This window comes from Pithys albifrons, chromosome 1 (genome assembly GCF_047495875.1).
Source record: "Pithys albifrons albifrons isolate INPA30051 chromosome 1, PitAlb_v1, whole genome shotgun sequence".
Classification (NCBI taxonomy): Eukaryota; Metazoa; Chordata; class Aves; order Passeriformes; family Thamnophilidae; genus Pithys; species Pithys albifrons.
Window position 1 is genome coordinate 97,583,668 of NC_092458.1, and position 27,308 is coordinate 97,610,975.

General features: G+C 41.0%; 1 protein-coding gene across 4 annotated transcripts; it reads right to left on the reverse strand.

Moving 5' to 3' along the window:
• Positions 1 to 2,172: 2,172 nt before the first annotated feature.
• IFT57 (intraflagellar transport 57) lies at positions 2,173 to 25,887 on the reverse strand. 4 transcript variants are annotated; one of them, XR_011698386.1, is made up of 13 exons: positions 25,681 to 25,887; positions 22,737 to 22,899; positions 20,817 to 20,935; positions 19,790 to 19,880; positions 16,494 to 16,562; positions 15,839 to 15,961; positions 13,481 to 13,552; positions 12,744 to 12,875; positions 11,769 to 11,831; positions 10,765 to 10,831; positions 10,065 to 10,228; positions 4,506 to 4,670; positions 2,173 to 2,643 (listed from the first exon to the last, which is right to left on the reverse strand). XR_011698386.1 is itself a non-coding variant. In XM_071561875.1 (12 exons), the coding sequence occupies exons 1-12, from the start codon at positions 25,875 to 25,877 to the stop codon at positions 4,593 to 4,595; spliced, it is 1,338 nt and encodes a 445-aa protein (XP_071417976.1). In that variant the 5' UTR covers positions 25,878 to 25,887; the 3' UTR covers positions 2,173 to 4,592. The 4 variants fall into 4 exon arrangements, 3 of the variants coding, with proteins under 3 accessions (XP_071417976.1, XP_071417967.1, XP_071417960.1); XM_071561875.1 differs by having other exon boundaries at positions 2,173 to 4,670; XM_071561866.1 differs by lacking the exons at positions 2,173 to 2,643; positions 4,506 to 4,670 and adding an exon at positions 4,999 to 5,134.
• Between the last annotated feature and the right edge of the window lie 1,421 nt (positions 25,888 to 27,308).

The following is a 27,308-nucleotide window of genomic DNA, read 5'->3' on the forward strand; positions in this document are numbered from 1 at the left end:
CCAGACCACCAGTGCAAGCTGGTTTAACTGTGGATTGCCAACAGAGAGTTCCCCACTGACTTCCTTTCCTGTTTTGCATTCTGTCTTCCTGAGGGACTGCTGATCCAACTGCATGGGGTGGCTGTGCAGAGGGGGCTCCTACCAGATCAGTTTTCGGCCTGATCTATGAGCTATTGCTGTTTATCATGCTGCTGTGCATTGGCAACTCATGCAGGGAATTAATGGAAATGTGATCAGAAAACAAAATTGCCAGCTGAACACACCCACAGCAGCAGGTTCTCCTTGAATCAGATTGAGTCAGCAAGCAAAGCTGAAGTCCCAGGGCTGTGTGTTTGGTTTTTCCTACTGTAATAGCAGCAGAGTGCTGCACCTTCGGACATGCTTCATCCCAACGCTCATCTGTACAGCTGAGTATCTGTTGGAGCTGGGGCTTACAGGGCTTCCAGAGCCAGAGTAGGGAGACCATGAGGCATTGCCATCTCCTGCTTGGTGGATCTCTGGGGAGCCAGGAGTCTTCCCAGGCAGACTGGCCCAGGCCCAGGGCACAGAGACATATGGTTGGCCTGTGGCACTGGGGCAGGATGCCAGGGATGCAGGCAGCACTCCAGCTGAACCTTAGCTGGAACTCAGCAACTGGCTTTTCAAGTACAGCATTTTAGCCTCTTCATGTGGGCATTTTTCCACCTGAATTTGGTTACATATGAGTATTTTCAACCAGCTTGTCATCACAAGTCTTCAGTTTGGAGTAGGGACAAAGAAGAAACAAGGATGAAGTTATTTTCTAGGTTATATGAAGCAACTTTAAATTTAGCTTATGGCTCTCACTATAACTGCCTTTAGACCTGCCTGAAGTGATAATTGTGGGGTTTGCTCTTTGACACCAAATTTGAACTTGCAAACAGGAAAAAAAAAGGAAGTGCTCAACAGGAACTCCACTGGAGTTACCACTGGTCAACTGAAAAAACCCTGTAAAACAGCTTTAGTTTTGTTTGAATTTCCTTACTGCTTGTAAAAATTACAGCAAACATACAACATTAAAGAATTAAATCCTGTTAATCTCCCAACTAACAGCAATTAAATGCAGCTCATCGTCTCCAAAGAGAAAGAAACAAAAGCAAGAGGAAAAACATTGTGCCCTGGAACAGGTTAATCTAAGAATTTTTGTACCCTTTCTCCTCAGGGCTGTAGGCAAACAAGGCTGATAGCTGTTACAAGGAGGCCCTTGCTTGTACTTCTGCAAGAGTTTACACTGCGCTTAACTGTTTCTTTGTGGCTGCAGCAGATAATGTAATATCTCCCTGCATAACAGTGGGAACAGTTCCAGCTATTCAGAGACCAGAACTGCAATGGCAGCTAACAAAGGAGGCCTATGTGAAAACCAGCACTATTTGTGCCTACTCAGCTCACTGGCCTCTGCTTTCCTCCTCCTCCCCCCTTCCTCTTCTCCTTCCGTTTATAATTTCCTTTGCTTGTGTATCTGTTTCTGAAGTGGCTTAGACTCTGTCCTCACCTAACCTTTGGATTCCCTGTTTTTTCTCTTCTCCTTATTTTCTTTCATTTCTTCTTGAGGCTTTTGGACACCAAAGGTAGGTCTGATAAACAGGTTTCTGGTGTTTGTATGTGCACATAGGCTGGTGGGAAAGCCCTGTGACTTACGTTAAGGCTGTACTAAACTCCATTTTCTTATCAGTCTGTCATCCCCACCCTCAATAGCACTTTTCTACCTCTTCCTGTAAGTGAGCTGCATATTTTTCAGGTGTCCTTTTCTCTTGTTGTTCACTCTCATAGCAAACAGACTTGCTTCAATGTTTTTGTTTCCTTGCTGGCTTTCTCTGAAACTCCAGGTCCATTCTACTCCTTTAAATCACAGGAAGAGCCTCCTGCAGCTAATGATTACTTTTCCCATGCTGCAGCCTTACCACTTCTTTCCTGGCATTGTTTCTCTGCATGGGCACATCCAATTGTTTCCTCGTGTTCAGCAGCTTTTATCTTCTGAGTCTGTCCATGGAAGTGATCACAATTACCAACCATGTCCTTACCCTTGCTTTTCTTTGAAGGAGAAAGGGTTGCGTTCGCGAGAGGGTTTTTCGTGCCCCAGCTGCTCACCCCACACAGCACCTCGGGTTCAGCGACGAATACCACGACATATTCTCACAGAGACAGAGTCTAGGCTTCGATGGTTAAAAACAGGAACGTACAAACACTTTATTGGGGGGGTAAACAACTTATATAGGGTTTTGGGGTGTCCACGAGAACAATAACAACTTTGGATAGGCTGAGGGGCTTTGTTCACGAGGCAGTGCTGTGCTCTCATTGGCTGAGGTATGTTTGTTCACGCGGCGCTCACAACCCTCCAGGCACCAGCCTGACGCTGTTTACCTGGGGTCTGAGGTTGTTTACTTCTTCTTCAGGCTGCCTCAAGGTCACCCTGACCTTGCCAGCCTGTCAGCTCTTGACGGGGGATGTTCAATACAAGGGCTAAGGCCAAACCTCCCTTACATTTCTTTCCCCTCCAGGCCAGTACTGTTGCAGATGCCTGTAGGGTCTCAGTTCCATCTTCAGCTCTCTCCAAGGCCGAGGCACTGGATGTATGGTCTGCAAGTCAGGCTGGCCGCTGAAAGCAATGCCCTTCTTTGCCTGAAACTTGTCATAAATACCCACAGTTACTCCACCTTCACAGGGTTACACGTATGCCCAGGAATATGATTTCTGGGTAAGAGCAAGGTGTGGCTCAGTGATACTAGTGATGTAACTGCCCATGCTGGTCATGTGGTAGGAACAGAGATAAGCAAGAAAGCTTAAACGCTGCTATTTTCTGGGTGTCCTGGTAAGAGTAATGCAAAACAGTCACTCAAAATAGCAATTGTCACTTGAAAATATGACTCATTTTTACACTTTTGGCTGTTTTAACTGTATACACCATTTGTAGGGCTCCAATGACTCAGTGTGAAAACTTGGCTGAACAGCTTGTGAAAGACAGGTCAGTGCTAGAATTAGCCTCAGTGTCCACCACAGTTCTTCTAGGGAAGTGGACCTGAATGAAAGGGGCCCCCGAGTCCTGGCAGCTGTATTCCAGCATAGGGTGAAAAGCACCAAGAAGTGACTTCCAGTACTAACCTGCTCAGCTACTGAAAACAGATGCCTTTTTGTCTGGCTTTTGTTTTCAAATAGCCAATAAGAACAGATCAGCACTGGCACCATTGTCTGTAATAAATGTGTCTTCACCCAGTAGAAGACTGTGGTGTGTTGTAAACAATTATGGCACTGAGCATAATTGATAACACATTTGCCAAAGCATGGCTTAAAGATCAGAATCTGTATAGTGGAGCTACCACACTTAAGACACAGTGAAAAGGAGGTACCAGCATTCTCTGGGATGAAATACAGAATGTAGTGTCATAAAAAGACTGCCTAAGCCTTTACCGTAGTTGCATTTTCTTCATCACAGTAACGCTTTATATTCTGCTGGTCAGAAGGTCCCTCACTGATAAACTGGTATTTTGTATTCTGAGTAACTACAAAACAAGCGCCACGGTTCATCTCAGATGCAGACTCAGTTACTGTTGTGATAGATCTTTCTGTATGCCATGGGTCCTTTTCATTCCTATATTGAAGCTTTTTATTGTTGTCACTCTGCTAAAGTCGGGAATGGCAAATTCAGGTGTTCAGAGACACCCCATGATATGTAGCCACAGGAAAAAAATCTGGGTTCTGCAGGGAATAGTAAAGCTTTCCAAAGGCTACATTCTGTGGCTGTATCTTCTTGTATTTCTCTTTTTCTTCCAGCAGTGGACAACTTTTTTCAAACATGAAAGGTTCCCTCTTCTAGCCAAAACTCATGCTGATAAAGGTCAAGTTAAGCTGCTTTGAAACTCTGAGTATCAGTACAGCTGCTCATGGTGCAGGCAAAAAGGAAGCTTTTGCACAAGCAGGTGGTTGAAATATAAGGGGGTTTGAAAGGTAACATAGGGCAACATAAAAATGTCTGTCCTCCAGACAAAGAGATAAGTAGATCCATCCAGAGTTCTGAAGCTTTAGGCATGAAGAGTACTGCACATGAAGAGAGAGGTGGTGAAGGTCTGAAGAAACACAGGTGAAATAGGAAAGCCAATCCTGACTCAGAATAACGTTTAGCCTGACCCCAAGAACAAGCCAAGAGATTGAGTCTTACAGGAGACGACTTGAATTAAGTAAGCAACTTCTGTGTTTTATTTTCTGTTTTTTGTCTGGGCACAGACTATCACCACTTTCTCTTCCCCCTGATTAGAGCAATCAATGAGATGCTGAGTTTTCATTAGCTGCTTTTAGCAGAGGAGTGACAAGTACCATGGTGTTCACCCTCCTACTGTATGTAGCTGTAACAGCAAAAGCAGCCTTCTACAGGGTTTTCTTAAATATTCTGTAAAGAAGTTGAGGTTTCTGTGGCAGGATAGGTAAGGGCACCTTCCTGCTCCTCATCTCCTCTTGACACCCACACTGAATCAGTGTCAGCAATAGAATCTTACACGTGGCACCCTCCAGAGATGCACCAAGCCAGTTCGATCATGGGTAGCAGAAGCTCAAACAGACAGACCACATGGGTTGTATTCAGGTCATGTTGCCAAACTTCCAATTCTTTGCAAGGAAATGTCACAGAGGAGCACACTGTCCAGCTCAGAGGGATGAAGATTCTAGAAGCAACAAATGGAATACAACTAAGTGAAGGCATGTTTTCTATACTGATGCAAAGATAACATGGAACAGCTTTTTAAAGGAGGCTTTTTCATTCTATCCATTTGAATTTGTTACCTGTGCATCAATCCTGTTCACAACTGGATTGAAAATTGAACTTACTTTCAACAGTTTATCTTCTCTAACACAGTAATTCTTTTTTGAACAGAGCTCTTACAAACCCAAACTTAGTATTAAGTACGTTCTTATTCAAACAGAAAAGTCTGGAGTACTTATAGCAAAAAGTACTGGAGTATTTATAGCAAAAAATCTCCAAATCTGCCTCACCTAGAGTATACTTTTCTGCCTCAGGGAAAGTCTTCTCAGAAGAATGTCTTTTATTCTATATTACCCATATAGCTGAAAACGATGAAAATGATGATTTTATAGTATGGGCACTCTCCAGAAGGCTGTAATGAAATGGCTGCTGGACAGATAAATGAGTGAATAAAGATCAGTGAGTGACACTCTTCAAGATCACAGAGTTTTCATTGTTTTTACTTTTGTTAGATAGCATTTGCCAAACTCAGCAGAAATCCTTCCTGCCATAATTCTAGGAACTTGTGCACTTCCGTAACAATGGAAACAATGATCTACAGATGCTGACAAACCCCTTGAAACCTTCTGCACCATTTTTTGGCACTATAGTCTGGGAAAATTTCACAAACAGCCTGTCTCCCTTGGTCTGACTACTGGCTTGCAGTCTTTCCCAAATGGATTCTTTGAAAAGAGGTAACATGCTCATAAACCAGCGATGCTGAGAGAAGAATAGAGAGAACTCCCTAAAACCCTACAAGAGCCCCCCTACAAAGACACAATGAGAAACCTCTGCTTCAAAACTAGAGGAAGGATAGGGGAAACTTTTGATTCAGGGGATTCCTGCAATCCACAGTTTAATTCTTTGTGTTACTACTAGGTAACACTAAGGTGTTGTCATTTAAAGTATTATCAGCCTTTGAAAGCCACAGAAAAAGAAAAATATTTTTGAATGAGCAATTGCAATTAGTGAGTCATCAAGAGGAATATTATTAGAGATAATTATGTCCCTCTGACCTTAAAATATTCACCTTTGTTGACCTTTACAATAGGTACCTAAGACATGTGAGTGACCCACCATGTCTCAGCTACTTCTGAGAGTACTGAGATACAACCATTCTTAATTACTCAGACCTGGAATGAAAAAGAACAGAGTAAAACCAGGCAGCAAGTGGAAGGCTGGCATTATTCAAATTGTTACTTCTCTTAATAAAAAGCTCTCAACCCTGCTCATTCCAGTGTTGCGTGGGAATCATTGCAAAATGGTAGGGCTGTTACCAGGACGTTGAAAGACAGACATTTCCAGCAACACCAAGCCCTGGAGCAATAGCTAAACATTAGCTAATACCAGAGAAAGCCCTGGTACTGCCATTTGCTGAGTCTAGAAATACATTTGAAGGAGGAAATGGCAGATGAAAATAATCTTTGTTATCTTAAAGCCTTCTGTGGAAATTCCCCACCTATGAACTATATACATGCAGAAAAGCAACTGCTCATATCCTCTGTTTACTCAGCCTTGCAGTTACTGATGAACTTTTCCCAAGATTTATCCCAAGCCTTTGTCGGAAACCACCCAACCATTTCCTAAAACATTAATTCATCAACAAGAAAGTGGAAAGCAATGACGCTGCAGGAACTAGGACAGGGTTTTCACAGGCATGTTGTTATGCTGCCGAGGTCTGCTGCTGGTTCCAGCCAAGGGAGAGGTGGAGTGTGCGCACGCACGTGCAGCTGCCCCGCGGAGGCACAGGCAGCACTGACATTCCGAGAGCAGGCAAAGTGCCAGCCTGACAAGACATAGCATCACACTAATTCCTTCTTTTTTTAATTAACATTTGTCAAACTTGGAGAGAAGCCCAGGCTGCAAAACTGGGATGCAAAATTCAAAGAGTGCAGAAGCTGGAAACATTCACATACAGGCTCTTCATTTATGCCTAGTCTTTTTATAGGTCATGCAGAGATGACTTAATTGCTCTTATTCTAACGTACAATTAGCAATACAGTAATTTTTTTGTATGTCACAGTGCACAGTAGAGCTGTACTTCAAAAAAGGGGCAAAGTTTAATAGTGGTGGACATTTGATTTCCTTTTCAAGAAAGAATTTTCCTCTCTTTAGGATGGGGGAAGAGGGGAAGGCCTTTAACGCCACCAGCAGACAGGAGTGAGAATATTTTGACCAGATCCAGGAGTTGTTTCTAACTTGGGAGTGGTTTCTCAAATTCACATGAAACTTATCATGCATCTTCCTGAACAGCACTCCCTGTTGCAAGTTCAAATCATTAACTTGTCTCATTGCTGAAACACTGAATTCTCAGCATAGGATTGAAAACCACTATTAAACTCCTGCAGTTTCAATATTAAGTCACCAACACGAAGGTTCTCTAAGAGAGAACTGGACTAAGAGGTAAAAATCCAGCTCTTTGCACTTTCTACTGACACAGCACATAATATTCAGCAATTCATGCTATCTGCTGACATCAGCAGGGAATGAGGAAGGGGATATTATATTTATTAAAGTAAGATGGTAGTGCATGTAACATCACTCTCAAACATCCTAAATGGCCTGTAAACAGCATCTCTAATAGGGTACCAAGCACTAAGTTTATTTCCAGTTTCCAGCAGAGAACTTACATCCTAGCCTAGAGATAGGATAGCCCAGGGAAATGAGACACTGAGTCATATTATGAGGTTCAGAGGGATTTCAGAGCTGCAGAAACTCTAAGAAATATGCTGCCAGTGTTCCTTTCCAGGAGCTTGGGAGGGCACATGCAAGAGAGTGAGCTGGCTACTGAGGAGCCTTCCTCAACTACCCATCGCCAAGACCTCTTTCTGGGCCACGGACGAGACTGAACAATTGCAGTCCTCATGGCAAGGACAAAAACCATGGCTTCTCTGACGAGCCAGCAAATGAAGGTCCTTCTTTGTCCCTCTACACAATTTCTGGATCTGTCTGCAGCTAGCTTGTCTTTGACTTCTAGATGACATGTGACAGTGACACTGTGCCTCCATGCTGATGTGTTTCAGAGGACTGAAAATGTTAGGAGACCTTGGAAGAGGAAAGCTGTATATAAAAGTTAACTATTATGAATAGTCCTTCTGCACAAAATATTCTACAGAAGAAGAGAGACTCTTACAGCACAGCTTCACATGCACCCTACTAACTTAGGGACACCTTTGTTTTGTTGCTCTTCAGTTCTGACTCTGCGTTAGATAATAAGCAATGTAGGAAGGAATGTGAATCCAGCGATTTAATTTTAATGTGACTTCTGCTTCCTGCATTGATTCAGCAGTGGAATAATTACACAGATCACTGCGTTTTTAGAAGGGCTTTTCAGGCTGCTCATGATAGGCCTCGCTGCTCTCCTCATGCTTTTGAGGAAGGTGGGGTGGTCACTTGCCGGATCAGTAAGACTGTTTTCAAATCAGGGTCAAATGGTTTTACTGTCTGAAGAGACAAATACCACTCTTTGCCAGATGACAATTAAATGCCATGTATCACTCCTGAGACAACAACAGAAGTGTCCCACTTAAATTAATGCAGTTTCAGACAGTACCATTAAAAATAATGTAGATCAATTACAGATAATTAGCATGCTATTTTAGAATTACTTTGGCATAAAGGAAGCTAGAGCTTTTCTTCTGGAGATTTTCCGGACCTTAGAGGGGTTTTGGGCATGCCAGTCTCAACAGATTCCCTTCTAATAGAATAAGATGCTCAGTTCATAAGGGAAGGTTTTTAAATAATTGTATTTGTTAGCATGAAGGAGGAGTTTTTTGGGGAAAGTATTTACATAAACATCACTTATAGAGCACAACATTTGCAATCCAAAAGCATCAGTGACCTGCTTTGCAGGCCACGCAGAAGGAAGTTGCTTTAGCTTAAGTAAAGCCACTGCTAAAAGTAAATATGCAGTAGCAACACCACCTAACAAAGGGAACATGAATAATAACTCTTCTAATTTCAGCTGAATGTGGGAGGATATAGGTAGGCAGCAAAAAGAGCTGGAAACCAATTTCCCATGTGATTCATAGAGATTTTCAGCAGTTACTTGCACAGGTAAGTTATAATAGTTGACATTTACATATAGCTTTTCACGTATGAAAATCCAAGGGGTTTAGGGCTTTTTCTTTTGGGGAAATGAAATACTCAACAAATGAACTGGCTCATGGTACTGACTGTGTGTCGAATATCTTGACTTTCAGACAAGAGAACTGATCCACTGATTCTGCAAAATACTCCTCACCTTTACGTGAGAGAAATTACTTGTAAGATGAAGGGATTTGCCTACCATAGTTAAGGGAGGATTTTAGTATCACTGGAATTGTACCAGTACTGTTTATGACTTATGAACCACCAGAACCAAAAGGATGTACTAATACTTTAATAAGGTTATTTCTTTGTTCCATGTTCCTGCATTACCAGTTAACATCTAGAATCACTTCCTACCTACACATTTACTAAGACAAAGCAAGCTCTCCTGTTGCCATAACATTTCCAACCCCTTCCTCCTACATTTTTCTTCTCATTCCATATTACTCAACTAGACTTGGCAACATTTTTCTTTCACAGAGATCAAAATTAGATGTTCTGACACAAGAAAACAAGAATAATCCAACTTATGTCCACAGAGCTCTACTACATACTATAAATGAAAGCAACATTTGACCCAATGCTAATATAAAGTGACTCTGAAACAGAGATGACACCTGGAAAAAAATTAGAAAGCCAAAGTAATTTCCAAACAGTACTTTCTACCTTCTTTGGTCTTGCACAGATTTTTATATCACTGCTGCTGTTGAAGGCAGCGTTGCAGCTGATAGCAATTCTGACTCAGCTTTTTAGAAAGGGTAATGCTGTATTATTTCAATATCATAAATTAAATACTTTATACTAAATTTATATAAGTGGAAATAATAGACATTTTACATTCCTTTCAAGTCCTTTGCAAGTAATTTCCTTACAGCTCTGTAGAGTATCACGATTGTCAGTATTATTCTGTAGACTTTCACAGTATGTAACATTCTCCAATGAAGTAGAGACACCATTAATATCAATTTATTAGTTTATTTGGAAAAGATCTGCAGTAAAACTTTACAAAACAAAACTAAACATGGCTCCATGTTGAGTCCAAAGTGTGAATATTACTTCTAAAACAAGTGCATGACAACCATCTTGTTAAAAAGGAACACAAAAAACCAACATCCTCCTCCCCCCCCCAAACAAAAAGGAAACCTCTAAACTCACAAAAAAACAAATAGTAGAAAATTGTACTTTGGGCAAATCAAGTCAGGACTGAATAATTTTAATATACACCTACTGTGGCTTCTGGAATCATTGTTGCATGCATATCTCTAGTCATATCAGACTTCTCTTTCAGTTTTGACTGGAGTAATGTGTGTTCCATCATACCAATCTGTATGTCCATCTGAATGGTTTCTTGCTTCAATTTTGTTAAGGCCTGTTTAATCTTCACTAGAGGAGCTGTACAAAAAAAGATAAACAGTGCAACTCTGTCAGCTACTTAACACAAAAGCATTGTTTTCTATAATTCACTCCTTAAATTTGAAGAGCTGAATGAACAAAAGGGTGTTCTAAAGACATGATTGTACTAATACATAATTTTTAACATGCAAAACACTCTAAAGACAGAAACAGGCAATGGTAATTTTGCTCTCTTCTTGACATCTAAGATCTTCATAAAGATGTGTGTCAACATTAAGACAGGTTTTTCAATGATGTGTTTTGCTCAGCAGAAAGACTCATCCTAATACCTGACTTGAGGTTTGGTAGAGAACAGACGACAACATCTCCAAAAGAGGGTCATCTTACCTGTGAAAAGCTATTAAATATTTTGTGCTCCAAGCTTTGTTTCTAATCCCTAACTTCCCACTAGGATGCTGGTGCTGCATTACATTGCTCCTTATAATTGCTCATTTTAATTTGCTTTTATAAAGTACAAATTATGTACCTGTCACTAAGAAAAAGGGTGTTTGGTTTGAAAGCAAAAACATACATACCACTATCAGTCATACTGCTTCCTTTCTCTTCTGTTTCTTGCTTTACTTTCTCTAATACTTCTGTAATCTTAAAATACATAATTTTACTTAATTAAACCAGATGAATATCAAGTTAAAAAAAGAAAGTCTCTGCTGAATAACTGCATTAGTTTAAAAAACTTAACTAATCCATCTTTCTTGATGAATACGGAAAAAGAATTTTTTTCCAAACATTCATAAACTTTTAATCTAATTTCAACTTCATTAATTTTGTAAAACATTAACACCTAAAACGAACAAGTTGACCAAACTGGTGTTACTGAGAATCTGCATCCCAAATGAAAAGAACAATGTTAAGTGTCTCAGTGTGATGCCGGATGGAAGAAGACAGGAATCAATAACACTGCAGACCAAGGTTCACCAAACAACCACAGCCACTGCCCCTCTGGAAGTGTCTCCTGGAAGGACTTTGGCATGTTACAGTGGAAACCTGAGACACAGCACTGCAGCACAAGCACTGCACAACACTCAACATGTGGAGGCAGTTAGGAGACTGGAGATGTTGCTTTGTATTTGTCAGAGCACTGATTTAAAGGGAAAAAACACAACAGAAAACCAGACTTAGTTATAATTTGATGCATGAAAAAAGTTACTATTTAGTCAAATACTGCTTTTAGTGCCTGGAAGATAAAAATTTCAAACTGTTAATTTTAACTAAAAATGACAGTTAAGCTTTTCTTCTTTCAAAGAATTTATGGATATAACTTATTACTCGTCAATAATTCTAGGACATGGGTTAGAAAATACAGAACATTTACCCTCATTTACAAACTGAGCTCTTATAATTCATGAGTTAAAAATCAATGGCAGCCTGGGTTTAAAATTTAAGGACTGGACTAGATCACCTCTCCTCAACAAACATTAATCTTTAACATGAAAACAAATCAGAAAGAACTGGGTTCATTAAACTGCAAATACTAAATGCCAACTCTCTGAAGACTGTTTTAAAATAAAATGTGTTTTACCTCAGAAAGCACTCTACTCCTTTCAGTTACTCCTCCACTTCCCTCCTGGTATTTCTCTTTAGCCTGGAAAGAAACATGGATTTTGCTGTAATGACAGAGTTGAAGAGATGTATGCGTAGCTCAGAGAAAACACCAAAACTTGCTCTCACATGTTCCAATTGCAGAAACTCTCCCACAAAGTTCCAATGACATTTACAAATGAGGACAGGCTTGAAACATCAGGGCCTCTGTAATGACTATCATTCAAAAATTTAAAGCAGTTTTCAAAATTGTAATTGCCCAAATACACACCTGATAAGGAGTATATTTTCTAATCATTTACATGAGAAACTAAACTTAAAGAAAATTTTGCCAGAATGCAATAGAACTGAATTCTGAAATCCAGAATAGTACTTTGCCAACAATAAATTACTATCTTGAAGGTACTTAAAAGTTTAACAGCAAGGCAAACAAAGCACAGAGGTCAAAATTCGTAAGCCTTTGTGTCCCCATGGCCACAAACAGGAGGGCTTGCCAAAAGGCAGCAGGCCTCCTAACTTAGGGATCAAAAAGTTTCTCAGACAACACTCTATTGGCATAAAAACTAAACAAAGCAAAGGACTCAGAGTATGTTGTGCACATTAACATGAGAACTCAATCTAAGAGATGAACGTTGTACTGAGACTATTTTTCCACTCCTGACAGATGTGTGAACTGGCCAGGGAAAGCAAAACTAGCAATTTACTTGCTGCTCAAGAATGGCAATGGATTTACATAATACTCAGGTAAAAACATTTACTTACCCCTGTAAAACAGTTGAATAAAAATTGCTAATTTAGCTTAAGAAGAATATAATTTTACAACCAATCATCATGTTCCCTGCTTTATATCCAACAGCAGAATTCACAGATAACTCACTCCACATCTTCTTGGCCTCTACCCTTTACTTAATAGCAGGTTAATACTAGTGAAAGCAACAACAAAAGATAGCAATACCTCACTCAACAAGGCTTGTGCTGAACGGTATTCTTGAACCAAGTGCTCCAGCTGACTGTTGATGTACTTTTCCCTGCTATTGATCTTTTCCAATGTTCTGCTGATCTCATTATGGAGTTTGTCAAGGTAGCCCTAGAAAATCACATTCTGTGGGTTGACAGTATACAGATAGTATGCAAAGAGTATTGAAATGGTGCTGTAGTTAAGAAAGGATATGGAAGCATACAGTGAGAGAGAAAAATAGTATAGAAATGCTGTGTTTAGCCAACAAAAAATTATACCCAATGTGTTCTGGTTTGCCCACCTCCAAAACATGTATTTCAAGCTCTACGGCTTCCATCATTCTCCCCCCCTCAATTAATTACAAATGTCAATGTCAGTATGTTACTCTAGCAACAGTACTTGAGAATATTTTGGGGTTTTATCAGGACTTATTTTCAGATTGTATTATTCTATTTTGCCTGCTGTAGTCAGGATGTACTTGTGGTAATGCATTCCTTAGTGAATCCTGATATCCCTGTTAATCCTCACACATACAACTCTTTCCCATAAGGTATTTTCCCAGTCACACTATCCCTAATCATTATTATCGTATCTTTCCCTTTTCAGTTTTACAGCAATAGCACAAATAAAATGAAGAAAAAAAAGGATCAGTTTAATTCTTAATGCATATCTAATAAAACAGAAAATAAAATGCTGACAGATCAGTGAAATATTCTGCACATACAAAGACATACCCTAGTTTCTTTCAAAGAAGAATCAATTCCATTCTTATGCTGGTGCATTTGATCTACGTGAATCCTCCAATCCTAAAAAAGATGTCACAAATTAAAACATGGGTAAGCACAACTTTTATCTTTCTCTATTTACTAAGGGCAAGTATGCAAAGTAGGGTCAGTTCTCTTTTATTTCTTTATTACCATGTATCATCCTGCCACTGCCATGTTCATAGCCAGAGGCACTTGCTCAATGTGACACAATTTGTAAATCGCCTAAATGTCACATGTGACACTCAAATCAATAAACAAACACTGACATCCTCACTGATACCACAGTAGCTTTGCTTTTTAGAGTCTGATCTTCATGGAGCTGTTTCTGCTAGAAACCACTCTGGGCACAAATACTGAAAATATTGAATGTAGCTGCACTAGCTCAACTTATGCATAGTCAAAATGAGTGCTTTAGATGCCCAATGCCGACAGTTCCAGAATATCAGTTCTTCCCTTTCTATTTTAGCCCTTACTGTTACCAAGAGAAAAATGGAAAGAAATGAGAGAGGCAGAAATACCTAAACTTTGTTTTGGTAATAGCACACAATTAGAAGAGGGAAAATTTCTTCCAGCTTCTAGATCATAGGAAACATACATGGACTCAGGGATGGGGGATAAGAAAAGGTGCTTTGAATTGTCACAGGACTTTACAAGTTCTAATGCCACTAATTAAACCATTAACACTTTCCTGGTACTACATTTACATGCACAGCTTAGGAAACAGAATATGATGCTTTTCTTGTAGGATGGAAAAAGGCCAAACACTTCGGTCCAGTTATTTCTGAAAGCATGAAAGCACAAAAGCTAGAAGAAGAATAATCCTCTTTTCATGTTTATTTTGGCATATTCCTTAAGGCCAAGAAATGATGCATTGAGTTGGAAACTCGTAAACGTCAGACCCTACAGTAGCTTTAATTTTTCATGTATATCTTTATTAAGTTTTAATTCCTTGCTGTGAGAATCAAGCATCAAGTTCTCTGCAACAGATGGGCTTGCTGACAATCACAGAAAAATGGTCTGGACAATTCTTCACATAGAAGAATGCAGTGTAAGACAGGCAAGCAGTTCAGCAGACAGTTGAAAACTTCCCCTATTTTTTGCAAGATAATTATCTTTCATTTTATTCATGTATTGTATTGTATTGTATTGTATGTATTGTACTGATATATCACTGCTGCAGATTGCTCCAACACCCCAAGTAGTTGGGTCACTACAGATGAGCAATTTCAATACTGCACTGATTTGTGTGTGCTACACAAGCTCCTAGAAGAATGCTTATGGCAATGCCAGGAACAGGTCCTGGGTTTGGACTTGCCAAAGATAGATGTCTAGTACTAAGCTGCTCATTCCAGACTCCTTGAAATAGATTTTGGAGAGAAATAACACAGTTCTTTCTAAGACATGATGAATTTCACCTTGAGACAGTTATCTGGATAGGGGAAGCAAAATCAGTTAAAAAGTACTCACTTCATAGAATTACAGAATCGATTGGGTTGGAAAAGACCTCCGAGACCATCAAGTCCAACCCTTGGTCCAACTCCAGTCCCTTTACTAGATCATGGCACTCAGTGCCACGTCCAATCTCAGTTTAAAAACCTCCAGGGATGGTGAATCCACCACCTCTCTGGGCAGCCCATTCCAATGCCTGATTACTCTCTCTGGAAAGAATTTTTTTCTGTTCTCTCCCCTGGCAGAGCTTAAGCCTGTGCCCCCTTGTCCTATTGCTGAGTGCCCGGAAGAAGAGACCAATCCCCACCTGGCTAGAACTTCCCTTCAGGTAGTTATAGACCTGAAGTTATGGTTATAGACCTTCTTTTGTTAAACATAAGGAGAGCCCATGATGACTAGATCAGAGGTACAGACCTACTTTATTGCCATGTAAGGTTCAGAGAAATTAATTCCATACAATCAACCTTCCATAAGGTTGACAAATGGAACATCTGAAAGAAGTTCATCAGCTCTCCTCCAGGATGATGTTTTAAAAGTTGGTAAACTGAGGTTATAATTTTTCTGAAGTGTGACTACACTGGAAATGTCAAAGGATTGAAGAAGTTTCCACTGAATAAATATACAGAAGTAAATATATAGAAATAAGGTGCCCTGTAAGAAGCAGAAATAAAAATTTACACGATATTGAAGAAACACCCTACTGAAAATTACTGCTTCTAAGATCAAAGTAAGTGACAAAAAGTTCAGACAAGATAGCCCACTATTCACAAGTCTTGGCATGACAAAACCCAAAAACTGTAAATGGAAAGTAAACCACATTGACTGAAATAACATTTTAATCACCATGTGTACACAGACAAATCCATTCTCACGTACCTTATTGTCAGTTCTGACTGTAACCTTCAGCTGTGGAAGGACACGCTCCACCTCCAGATTCCACTCTGCTGCATCTGTTGTGGACTGTAAAATCTCTTCTTGCTTTGCAGTGTCATTCACGTCCTGTGTAAAAATCACATTTATATACAAAATATCATTGTTATGCACAGCAATAACTGTGAGAAATCATTATAATTCTTATTTAGAGAAATATTTATACTCAGAATCATGTAGACTACAGAAGTAACAGACTGTTTTTCTTTGAATTCATAAAGATTAGGAATTAAAATAAATGTATCTTCTCATCATACTTAAAAGTGAAAAGAATTAAATGTATATACTAAGAAATTGTAATATATTTCAGAAATGCTGGTTGCTTGTGTGTGAGTTATAAAATATATTCAAGAAATTAGCATCATGTTTCCCTAGTAGTTGCTGCAAAAAAATTCTAGCAAATGTGTCCAGCAATTCTTCAGTGATATCACTTTAGAAACTAGTTTCACATTGCTCTTTTAAAATAAGCTGATTCATTTCAGTTGGAATATTTTTTCAAGTTTAGACCACACAAGGATTTTCAGATTTAAATCCAACAGAAACAAATTGCTGCTACAGATATAAAAACCTTTCAAGAGAGGACTGATGGGTAACAACTTACTGATCTGTGTGTTTGTGCCTTTAGAACATTCAGGTCAATATAATTTTCTTCACTGTCTGACTCTTCTTCCTTAAGGAAAGTTGCAAAGTAAGACTTCAGTCAGTATTGTACAATCTTTCTCCATAATTTTTATTTTGCAAGAGTGCTGAACAAGAAGTATTAAATTCTGTATTTCTGAACAAAATAAGACATGGAGACTTTATGATAATGGGGCTTATGAAGAGACACAGTACCTGGGACAGGCTGAAAGATGAAAGCTACACCTCACATTTCCTTCAGAGTACCACAGTATAAAAAAATAAACCAACTAACAAAAAGCCACTTATACCTAAGCCCTCTCACATCAAATGGGGCATTATCAATAGTTGTATGGCAACTGTAATATTTTATGTGTTTCTTGAAGCTTTACCTTAAAAATAAAACCAAACCACACCACACCCAGACCTGAACACAGTTTTCAAGATGTTGTTTGCACTACGTATTTGGAGTTGCACAGTGATGCTACATTTTAAGTGTGCAGAATAACCCAACTGAAATTGAGGCAATTGGTTTGTTTTCTGGCCCATGAGACCACACATTAGGCTGACAGTTTTACAGAACTCTCTATTATAGCCTCAAAATTGCATTCTTCAGTGACTATGATCAGTCCAGAACACGGATTTTCTGTGCATTACCCTCAATTTATCTACACTGCATTTCACCTGCCATCTTATCACCCACACACTTCACCCTTTTACACCTTGTCCCTCTGTTAACCGGCTTTTCCACTGAAATGAAATTTCATCATCCACCTCCTTTCTAGAGAAATTACGAAGAGGTTTTAGTGAAGAGCCCTTCAGAACTCAGTTAATGAAAACTTTAGAGCTTACTCCTCTTTCTTCTACTTCACCCAGTTTTTAACCAACAGGAATCATTATTTTCTTCTGGCATGTTTGACCCTCAGTCCCCTGAGTATTTGCAAGAAATTGCTGGTGACTAGACTGGGATGATCTTTTGCTAAATGGACGATACATTTTTGTGCAGCATGAAAAAGACCACACTACCAGAACAACAGTAGTTATCAGAACTGAGTAACCAAACTGCAGATTTCCTTGCACACCCAGCCTCACTGGCTACTGCTGGCCACCTAGTACAGGCTACCAAATTCCCCAAGATTTACAGCATTTTTACAGTTCTGACTTTCAGACTAGGCTTGTCTCTGTCAGCCTCCTCAATTTTATTCAGAAGAATCAAAACCAAAGAACTATCAATGAACCACAATGTTAGCATTTAACTACTGGCAATACTGCTAAATTCAATTACGGATACAGCTGATATCAATATACTGGCAGGAACAATGGACTGGGGAAAAAAAAATTACCTTGACATATAATTAGTGCCTGTAGAACCACACTAAGGGCTCAAAAACCTGAGTATCCACTTGGTATAAACACCTGGTAACAAAATGTCTACTAAGGCAATAAAACTTCAATGGTTTTATTAACACACATTCAGAAGAGCTAATAAAACACTTCAAGCTGTGAAAAACATGGCCTAGGACGCTACCTGAGAGCAAACCCAGAGGTTCTTTGAAGGGCTTTAACTGTGCTTTAGTTAACTTCCCAATTTATGCAGATTAGACCTTAACAAGATGCATAAAGGAGCAGACAGATGATTGTTTTCCTATTTAAACCTTTTGGCCAACAGCTTTTATTTCTGAGGCTGGTCAAGAATGCAACACAGAAAATCTCTTATTCTTCTCAGAATTATTCAAGACATTTTCTGTAGAGATTTCAAAGCTGATAAAAATGCAACAAGCCAACCCAACCACATCACAGTGTTTTTATATTGTATGAAATTTAAGAATAGAAGCTTGGAATTTTTCTTGGCTAATAAAAATGAGCAAAAGAATGCAGTACTTAGGAAAACTGAGAGAAAAGGAAGTAAAGAAGTAAACTCTTCAACTGTCACATTATTTTGGACTACTGTGCCATACAAATTGGGACTATAATCAGAACCATAGGAAAACATTACTGCCACTCTATTTCCAACATTTATGACCTTTATTTTTTCCCAAGCAATTGAAAAAACATAAACACAAAAGTGGGATAGTTGTGTCATTTGCTGTCCAATGTTATTGGGCCTTAGCACTCCAGAATTTTTCTTCTCTCAAGCAATTTTTACTGACACAGCAAGTGACCACTCCCAGGCTCACAGCTTTCAGTATTTTGGTTTTGATCTACATTTATTTTGCACAGAATCATCAACAATTTTGGAGAAATCTGATGTGAAAGTAAGTTCTTTTTGAAATTTTCACTTCAATTGTCCTCAGCTAATTTCCTCTCCAGAAAAATCTTGTTTAAGTCAGTGGCAAAAAGACTCACTTCAGGGAGACAGACATTCCTGTTAACATGTCTTGGGATCACATGAAGCTACCAGTTTACAGTGAGACTCCATCTCTTAATCTTCTGAGAAACTAATCAGCAAGAAACAACTTCTCTTCAACATCGATCTACCAGTAAGTCCTAAAAGCATATTTGAACTTATAGTTGTTTTTCATTCACTGTTTCATAGCCATGACAACTTCACTGTAATTGTATTATTAAGTAGGAATAAATAAATAAAGCAGCTGATCCTCAACACTGCCATCTTGTTGATAAAAGGTACTTCAAAGCACACAGGAAGACTTACCCTTCAGTCAGAATGAATGAAGAAAGATTACTGCCATTCCATTCATGCAATATATAGCAATGAGCTCGTATGACTTTTGTCTGCAGCAACAATTTTGCAACGTCAATTTAGGTCTTTGTTGGTATTTTTTAAAAAATGTTCTATTTCCACTTGTTCTTCTCTGTCTACTCTGTTCCCAAATCTTCAGACAAACTAAATACCAAAGTCACTGTTTCCTACTTGCATGAAATCTAAGCTACAACAGTGAGCACTCTATTAATTAAGTGATGGGCAAATTTTAATCAAATATTAACCAATTCTGTAAACAGGGACTGAAGTTTAGTTTAACATCAGGGCTTGTATCAGTAGAAAACAAACAACTCTGAATCTCTGTGATTTTAATGCATGGTTAGATTCCACTGCACAGAAGAACACATACTCTGTCTTGGAAGAGTTAACAACCTTATCTGAAAAGCAACAAACAACTCCACAGAGAATCTGATGATGCAGGATGGATCTGCAGGGAAAAAAACTGAACAGCTAATAGAAAAGACTTCTTAAAGAAAGCCAAGCAAAATGCAGAGTGATAAAAACTTCCCCATAGTTCATCAATACTAATATAACCAAAACCAATGAGATAAACCAACCACAACATCCTCTTCCAATTTATTAAGTGTTAATTCTGCATCATCTTCTATTATTTCTTCTTCTTCTAGTTCTTCTGTTGGATATGCTGGCCTGAAATTAATTCAAAGAACAGCAGAGCTTTCAAACACAGTAAATTGTAAATACTTCTGTAAATTACTCCTCAGCCAATAAAACATGTCATGAGAAATATGGATGATACAGAATATAACTAGAGAGTGATTAGCATCTCACATACTTAAACAAGTAAATTAACAGCCTTAAAAGTCATTGCTTATCTTGGACTGTCTTAAAAGTAAGGGTTATTTACTATGCCAAGCAGTACAGTACATTCATACTACAAATAGTAGTATGGGGAGTAAATTTTGGTTTTCTCTTTTAGTTTAACCTCTTAAAATTCAAGTGCCAGTCACCACAGACATTTTCACCTTACAGTGGAATTTTTGTATTAAACAGAAGTAACAGGAAAATATTTCTAAGATAGAAATTACTTTGCTATATCCATTTCAAAATCCATCAGAGGGAAGGAATGAAAAAAGAACACTTTTAAAGACATTTTCATATACTTGAAATTATCTGTGATCTAATTTCTCCTAAGAGTTCCTTCACATTAAATAAAATTACTGTAGCCTACTTGTAACATGATCATATTGTGCATACATCCAGTTGAAGAGGTCAAGAATTGACTGATTGATAAAACTAAAAGGACATTAACTGTTTCAACTCAACTGTCAGATTAACAAGGAGCTATGCATAGGGAAATAACCAGAAAAAGGTCATCAGTTAAATCTTAATTAGCTAAGTCTATTAATGGTCCAAACTCAGCCTTGCTGGTAACAGACTAAGTTGTGAGAAATTGCATTAGGAATTAACTAGTCCCAGTGCTTCAAGCCTGGTTGAATTTTGCATCTTATGAAACATCAAGTAAAATGTTTTCAGTCATTCCCATGTTTTGTCTTTACTATTACAACTTACATCTCTTTGCTGGAAAACAATGCATAAGGGAGGATGCTTAAAAACGTACTGTACCTTTTCCAGGTAAAGCCCGTGTGTTTCAAGGCTTCTTCAGCTAAACAATCCAGAACATAGCACACCTGCTCTCCGCAACCGGCCTTTAATTTTGAGGGAGGAAAATCCACAGGCCTTCCCTAAAATAAAAAGATATGCTGTTTATTAATGGTCCGTTCATCTGAGTGTCCTCTCAGAGAGATAAGATTTTTTTTATACTAAACCCAAAGTGTCCTTTGTGTATGAAGATTTTATTAATGTTCATTCACATTCTTTCCTTATGCATCTCCAGGCAGGCAACAGAAGGGAGAAGAGAACAACCCAAGGAACAGATGCAGTGCAGAAATCTTAAAGTGTGTGGTAACGAGGATACTCATAGAGAACAGAAGAGTCAGAAGCCACAAGAAAGATGGATGGTCAAGCACACAAGTGACAAGGTGGCAAGGTAAGAATAGCTATGGAGAAACTCAAGTACTTAAATTTAAATACCAAATTCTCAATACTGCTTTGCTTGTCCAAGATTTTATTTATAATATATTTTTATTTATTGCTGCCTTGCAGAATAAAAATATTAGTTATGGTTTTAACTCCTTGAGAGTACAGTGTTCTTAACATCATTCACAGCTCCACCACAATATAATCTTCCATATGATCATGCTTCCTGTAAGTTGATATACTCTTCTGACCTTTGGGGCTTTTGTTTTGTTTTGTTTTTTTAATATTGAAAAAAAATCCCCATAGTTCCTGGCAGTTTATACAGCCTTTTACTCCTTAACAAAAAAAATACAAAGAAGAAAACATGAACCCTATTCTAAACTATTTCCTTCACTATCAATTATACCATTGACTTTGGCAGGAACAGGATCACAAGCACTGTGTAAACTTTCCAGATAAAATCTCTGTAAATTATCCTACTATAAATGAGCAGCAGATGTGGGACTACAAAAAGTATGTATGTATGGCCACACTTCACGAATGCAGATTTGGGAAGGGCTCTCCCCACGTGGGTGTGCCCTTCCAGCCTGCACAGTGGATTTTTTAGGTGAGGCACAGCGTGCACAGAACTGGCCCCACCATTTCAGTCCTGAGGTCCATTTGCCACGGCCGAGCGAGCTTGGACAGTGACAGTGAAATCCTCGGGACTGTCACAGCACCCAGTACTAACCGGGGCTGACCCTGCTCAGCATCTGAGATCTGGTGGGATGGGATGGCAGGGAGGCATTTACTGCCAGGGGACAGTCCCTACTGAGACTCGAACTCAGGACCTTGGGATTCAGAGTCCGGAGTGCTCTCCTTTACACCATGGGACCGCCCTATTACAAAAAGTAAACCCAGATTAATCCATTTTACAGACTGCGGAACAAAACTAAGTAGAATCATATATAGTATTATAAGACCATTTCTGTAGTGCTAAAAAAATAGCAGGTAGGTTTGTATGTATGGCCAGGCTTCTTGAATGAAGATTTGGCAAGGGCTTTACCCACGTGGGTGTGCCCTTCCAGCCTGCACAGTGGATTTTTAGGTGAGGCACAGTGTGTGCAAAACTGCCCCCCCCCCCCCCCCCCCCCTTAACTCCTCAGGTTCATCTGCCACGGCTGAGCGAGCTTGGACGGTGACAGTGAAGTCCTCAGGACTGGACCCTACAGCCCCCGGTATTCCCAGGAGGTCTCCCATCCAAGTACTAACCAGGGCTGACCCTGCTGAGCTTCCAAGATCTGACGGGATTTGTGTCAGGGAGGCATTAAACTGCCTAGCAAGTAGGTTTAGACTGTATAAATTCCCAATTAACTAAGTAACTCAGTAGAAACTTATGGATAGGAAAAGTCTGTCCAGTCCTTGGAAACGTAACCAGGCAGGAGAGGAAGTGTGTGATTACAGTTATTTCCAAAGGCGATCATGTGCTTGAAATACACTTGGGAACACTGCATGTTGAACACTTACAAATGCCCGCAGTTCCGAAAGCACGTTTGATATCACTGCATTGGGGTCATCGTATTCCTGTGGCTGTTCGAAGGGACGTCCTGCTTTAGTGATCAGCCAAGCAGCGAGTGTGCAAAACATGAAGAACTGCTCACCGGGATTGGTGGGCAGTGCAAAGTAGTGCCTGTTTACAAAGCAGAAAAAGTGGCAAATATTTTGCGTTCCTGGAGCTCTCACAGCATTATAGGCAGGCACATACTACAGAAAAGTGTCTTTACCCAACTTTCTCAATGAGCAATCCATCTGACCTAGGCTCATGATGCCTAGTTTCATATATAACAACAGCAGACTAAGTTTTCTACATCCAGCTTGCTTGTTTCTGATTTGAGTAAGCTATCAATCAACATTAACTTCCAAGGAATCAAATGGAAACTGGGTACTTTTCTCCCCTGCCAGCAGGATTATACAGCTTTGGTTAAACACCACCAACTCAGCATTTCCACATAAACACAAGTTACTCCTCTTGTTTGAAGAGTAACTTGGAGAAGTTTGAAGAGTAATTCTTTTTTATCTGAGCAGTCTCAAATCATGATGAGCTCAATTCTGTTACCATTTTAGAGATGCAGAATCCCATCACTTCCTAAAAATAATACCACTGGCTAATTAAGAGCCTATGCAACAGATTCATTCAAGTATCCCTTGCATATAATAAAATACTTAAAAGCTCAAAAGAATCACAAGTCAAAGATCTGGAATTGCCAATAATGTGCAGGGAATGAATGAGCTATGATTTTGCTAGATATCGGACATTTTTCACAAGACAAGTGATTTACAGTGCAAGACAAAATTTAAATTTGAAAAATATCCTCTGAATAGATTAGCAAAATTGGTTAATAACTACTATCAACATCACATAGCAAACAGCCTACTTCAAACACAAAATTAAAATGACCTATTGCTAAGCGGTTGAGGGAGGCAATTGTCCTGCTCTGCTCTGCACTGGTGCGGCCTCACCTTGAACGTTGTGTGCAGTTTTGGCCACTGCAGTGTAAGAAAGATATAAAGCTATTAGGGAGCGTCCAAGGGAGGGCAATGAATATGGTGAAGGGCCTTGAGGGTAAGCCATGTGAGGAGCAGCAGAAGAGGAGACTGAGGGAAGACCTCGCTGTTCAGTTACAATTTCCTCACAGGGCAAAAGCAGGGGCAGGCACTGATCTCTTTGCTGTGGTCACTAGTGACAGAACCCAAGGAAATTCCCAGAGTTGTGTCAGAGGAGGTTTAGGTTGGATATTAGAAAAAGGTTCTTCATCCAGAGGGCGGATGGGCACTGAACAGGCTCCCCAAGGCAGTGGTCACAGCACCAAGCCTGACAGAGTTCAAGAAGCATTTGGATGGTACTCTCAGGCACACGGTGTGACTCCTGCGATTGGCCTGTGCAGGGCCAGGAGTTGGACTCAACAATCCTTGTGGGTCCCTTCCAACTCAGCATATTCTGTGATTCTGTAAAACCTTAGACCTTCACCCATGACACTGAAAGCCAGGGTGGATTTTCTCATCTTTCATCTACTTTAGAAAATGTTGCAAAATTCTTTAGAAGCACGTACTGGTCTCTGTTCAAAAAGTTTAGACAAAGAGCACAAAGAAAGGTATCTGTATTTGGGTATATGACTATAAGCAAGCAAGTAAATAAATAAATGAAATTTGCACCAAGTGACTGCATGTAAACCTGAATGGCACTCTCTTCTGGAGGAGAGAACAAACTTAGAGAAACCTCACTGCCTCACAAGATGTGTCCTCTTTCTACATACTAGCCTTATTCCTGCCATTATACCACAGAAATGTCACCTCCCTTCTTAACATCACCAAATATTCTTCCTGACAACAGCAATACATCCAGTTCCTTTTACTCCCCAAAGCACTTCCCCTTCATATATTCCTCAAGAGTGGCAAGAAGCTGGGGTATCTAAATCAGTGCATTTGGCTCAGATCAGAGGCGTGTTTTGAAGCAATCCTTCATCCATCCTCACATAGTGTGCCTTGGGTTGGTTTGGAGAGGAACATACACAAACCAGATCTGCTTTGGATCACACTGAATTCAAAGGTGTGGTCTAAACAAGAATTCAGTCTGTAAAACCAGACTGCAGTCAGTTCCCCAGAAATACAAACCACATTCACAGTGGATACTCAGAACCAAACACTTCCCCTTACAGACACAGCTGCTCGCTGAGGCACCTTTGCTTCCCTGCTCCAAACATCCTGATGGTCTGACAGCTGCTGGAAGCAACTCACAGCCACTGTGCTCATCCTTGAGCCTCCTTCCCAACAAGGGAATAATTTGGAGTGCCTCTTTTTCCCCTGCCTACCAAAATGTTGCTTACAGAAAGCTTAACTGTGTGACACACTGATGCGGAGCCTGGTTGAACCTGATGGATGGACTGAAAAGTTATTGAGGCAGGTGGATGTTGGGAGCATATTGGTCCCATTTCGCAAGTTTCCTGTTTCCCACCATAATTTAAAAAAAACAACTTTTGAAACAAATATGTGCTGGATATGAAAACACAGACTTAACAAGAATGGGTCCAAGACCCTTTCTGTAAAGGGTCAAAAAATGGACACTCCTCGCAAATTGTTACTCTGAATTCAAGAAACTCAGACCTATGTAGAATTATTTTAGAGTGTAACTAGAACTGGGTTTTGCACAGGAACCTTGGCATGCAGATACCCAGGACCTGCCGGGGGCAGGGAAGGTCAAGTGACTATTCACTTATCTTAGCCTTTAGGGTTTGGAAAGCTTCCAGTGACGGGGAAGCCGTGCCCGTGGCTGGCTTTGCCCCGAGCCAGGCGCTCTGCGCCACGGGCGAGCCCCGTTCCCCGGCCCCGGCCGGGCCCCGTTCTCCGGCCCCGGACGAGCCCTCCTTCCCGATTCCCGCCGCTTCGCCCGAGGGGAGGCGCGGCCCGGGGGCACCTGCACAGCGGCCGCATGTTGTGGCGCCGCAGCGCCTCCTCCTCGTAGCTCAGCAGCTTCAGCTTGTCCAGAAGGTCCTCCATGAGCACGAACATGTGAAAGGCCGCGCCGGGGCCGCGCTCCGCCAGCCCCTCCTCCGCCTGCCGCTCCCGCTCCCCGCGCCGCCCGGCCCCGGCCGCGGCCTCCTCCGCCATCATGAGGCGCCGCCCAGCCCTCGGTGCGGCGGAGCCCGCTCCGCCCCCGGGCGGTGACAGGACCGGATAGGGCAAGACAGGGCAGGGCAAGGCAGGGCAGGGCGAGACAGGGCGGGGCAAGGCAGGGCGGGGCAAGGCAGGGCAGGGCGGGGCGGGGCAGGGCAGGGTAGGGCACGGCACGGCACGGCACGGCACGGCACGGCACGGCACGGCACGGTACGGTACGGTAGGGCAGGGTAGGGTAGGGTAGGGTAGGGTAGGGTAGGGTAGGGTAGGGTAGGGTAGGGTAGGGTGGAGGAGGCAGTGGCCGGGCCGAGGCCGAGCACAGGGCGGCCCGGCCCGGCCCTCCTGTCGCTTAAAACCTTCTCCGTTTAACACGGATTTCTGAGCGCCTTGCGGGTGCAGGCGATGCTCCCTGGCCCGAGGGCGGCACTCCACTCCGCAGCCGCACTGTGGGACAGTAACTGTTGGGAGCTGAGGAGTGTAGCGGGAGCCCAGCTGAGGGTGCTGGCTGGAAGTGCCGTGGGGCGGGGGAAGAGAGCAGGTGGCAAGGCTGGGTCTGCCCAGAATGTGCTCGGCACTGGTGGGGCACCTCGTCCTGTGTCCAGTGCTGGGTCCCTCAGCTCAAGGAAGACATGGAAGTGCTGCAGCTGAGGGCAGTGGAGCTGGGGAATGGTTTGGAGCGCAGGTCTTATGAGGAGCGGGTGGAGGAGCCGAGGGGGTTTAGCCTGGAGAAGAGAGTGGTCAGGGACACATCATCTCTCTACAACTCCCTGAAAGGAGGTTGTAACCAGGTGGGGGTCGGTTACTTCTCCCAGGTAACTAGTGACAAGAGGACATAGGCTCAAGGTGCGCCAAAGGAGGTTTAGGTTGAACATTAGGAGGAATTTCTTCACACAAGTGTTGTCAGGCATTGGAACAGGCTGCCCAAGGAGGTGGTGAAGTCTCCATCCCTGGAAGTGTTCAAGAAATGGCTGGATGTGGCACCTCATGCCATGGTCTAGTTGACAAGGTGGTGAATAAAGTTTGGACTTGATGTACTCAAGGGTCTTTTCCAACCTAAATGAGTCTTACTCTGTGAATGCAGTAGACACATCTCACCTGTGTACTGCTAACACCAGACAAGGTCTTTGAAGAGAGACGCCCCTTCTCCCTACTTCCTGCATTTTGTTTGGGCTTTTTGTAAACCCTCTTCCTGAAAATACTTAAGTCATTCTGTCAGTTTCTTCTGCAGGAAATCAGATATCACACACAAGGCCGGAATTGTCCAGAGAAAATGAAGAAGTAGGGAAATATTGTTAGAAAATAATCACCCAACCCTGCAGGCAACCCAAGTCACCTACTTGTTTCACATTACCAGTTTCATGAGAAGAGTGCCATGGTGATTTCTGGCTTACATTCTTGTTTTCTTGCGCCCATACAGGGCTGACCTTG

What these genes read in the sequence shown, in the direction of transcription:
- IFT57 (XM_071561859.1), bottom strand. Translation starts at nt 25,877, where the DNA reads ATGATGGCGGAGGAGGCCGCGGCCGGGGCCGGGCGGCGCGGGGAGCGG. An exon ending in AATTGGAAGAGGATGTTGTG is followed by an intron (nt 16,563 to 19,789) that starts GTTGGTTTATCT and finishes ACTTTCCTTAAG; the next exon opens with GAAGAAGAGTCAGACAGTGA. An exon ending in CTTCTTTGAAAGAAACTAGG is followed by an intron (nt 12,876 to 13,480) that starts GTATGTCTTTGT and finishes GTGATTTTCTAG; the next exon opens with GGCTACCTTGACAAACTCCA.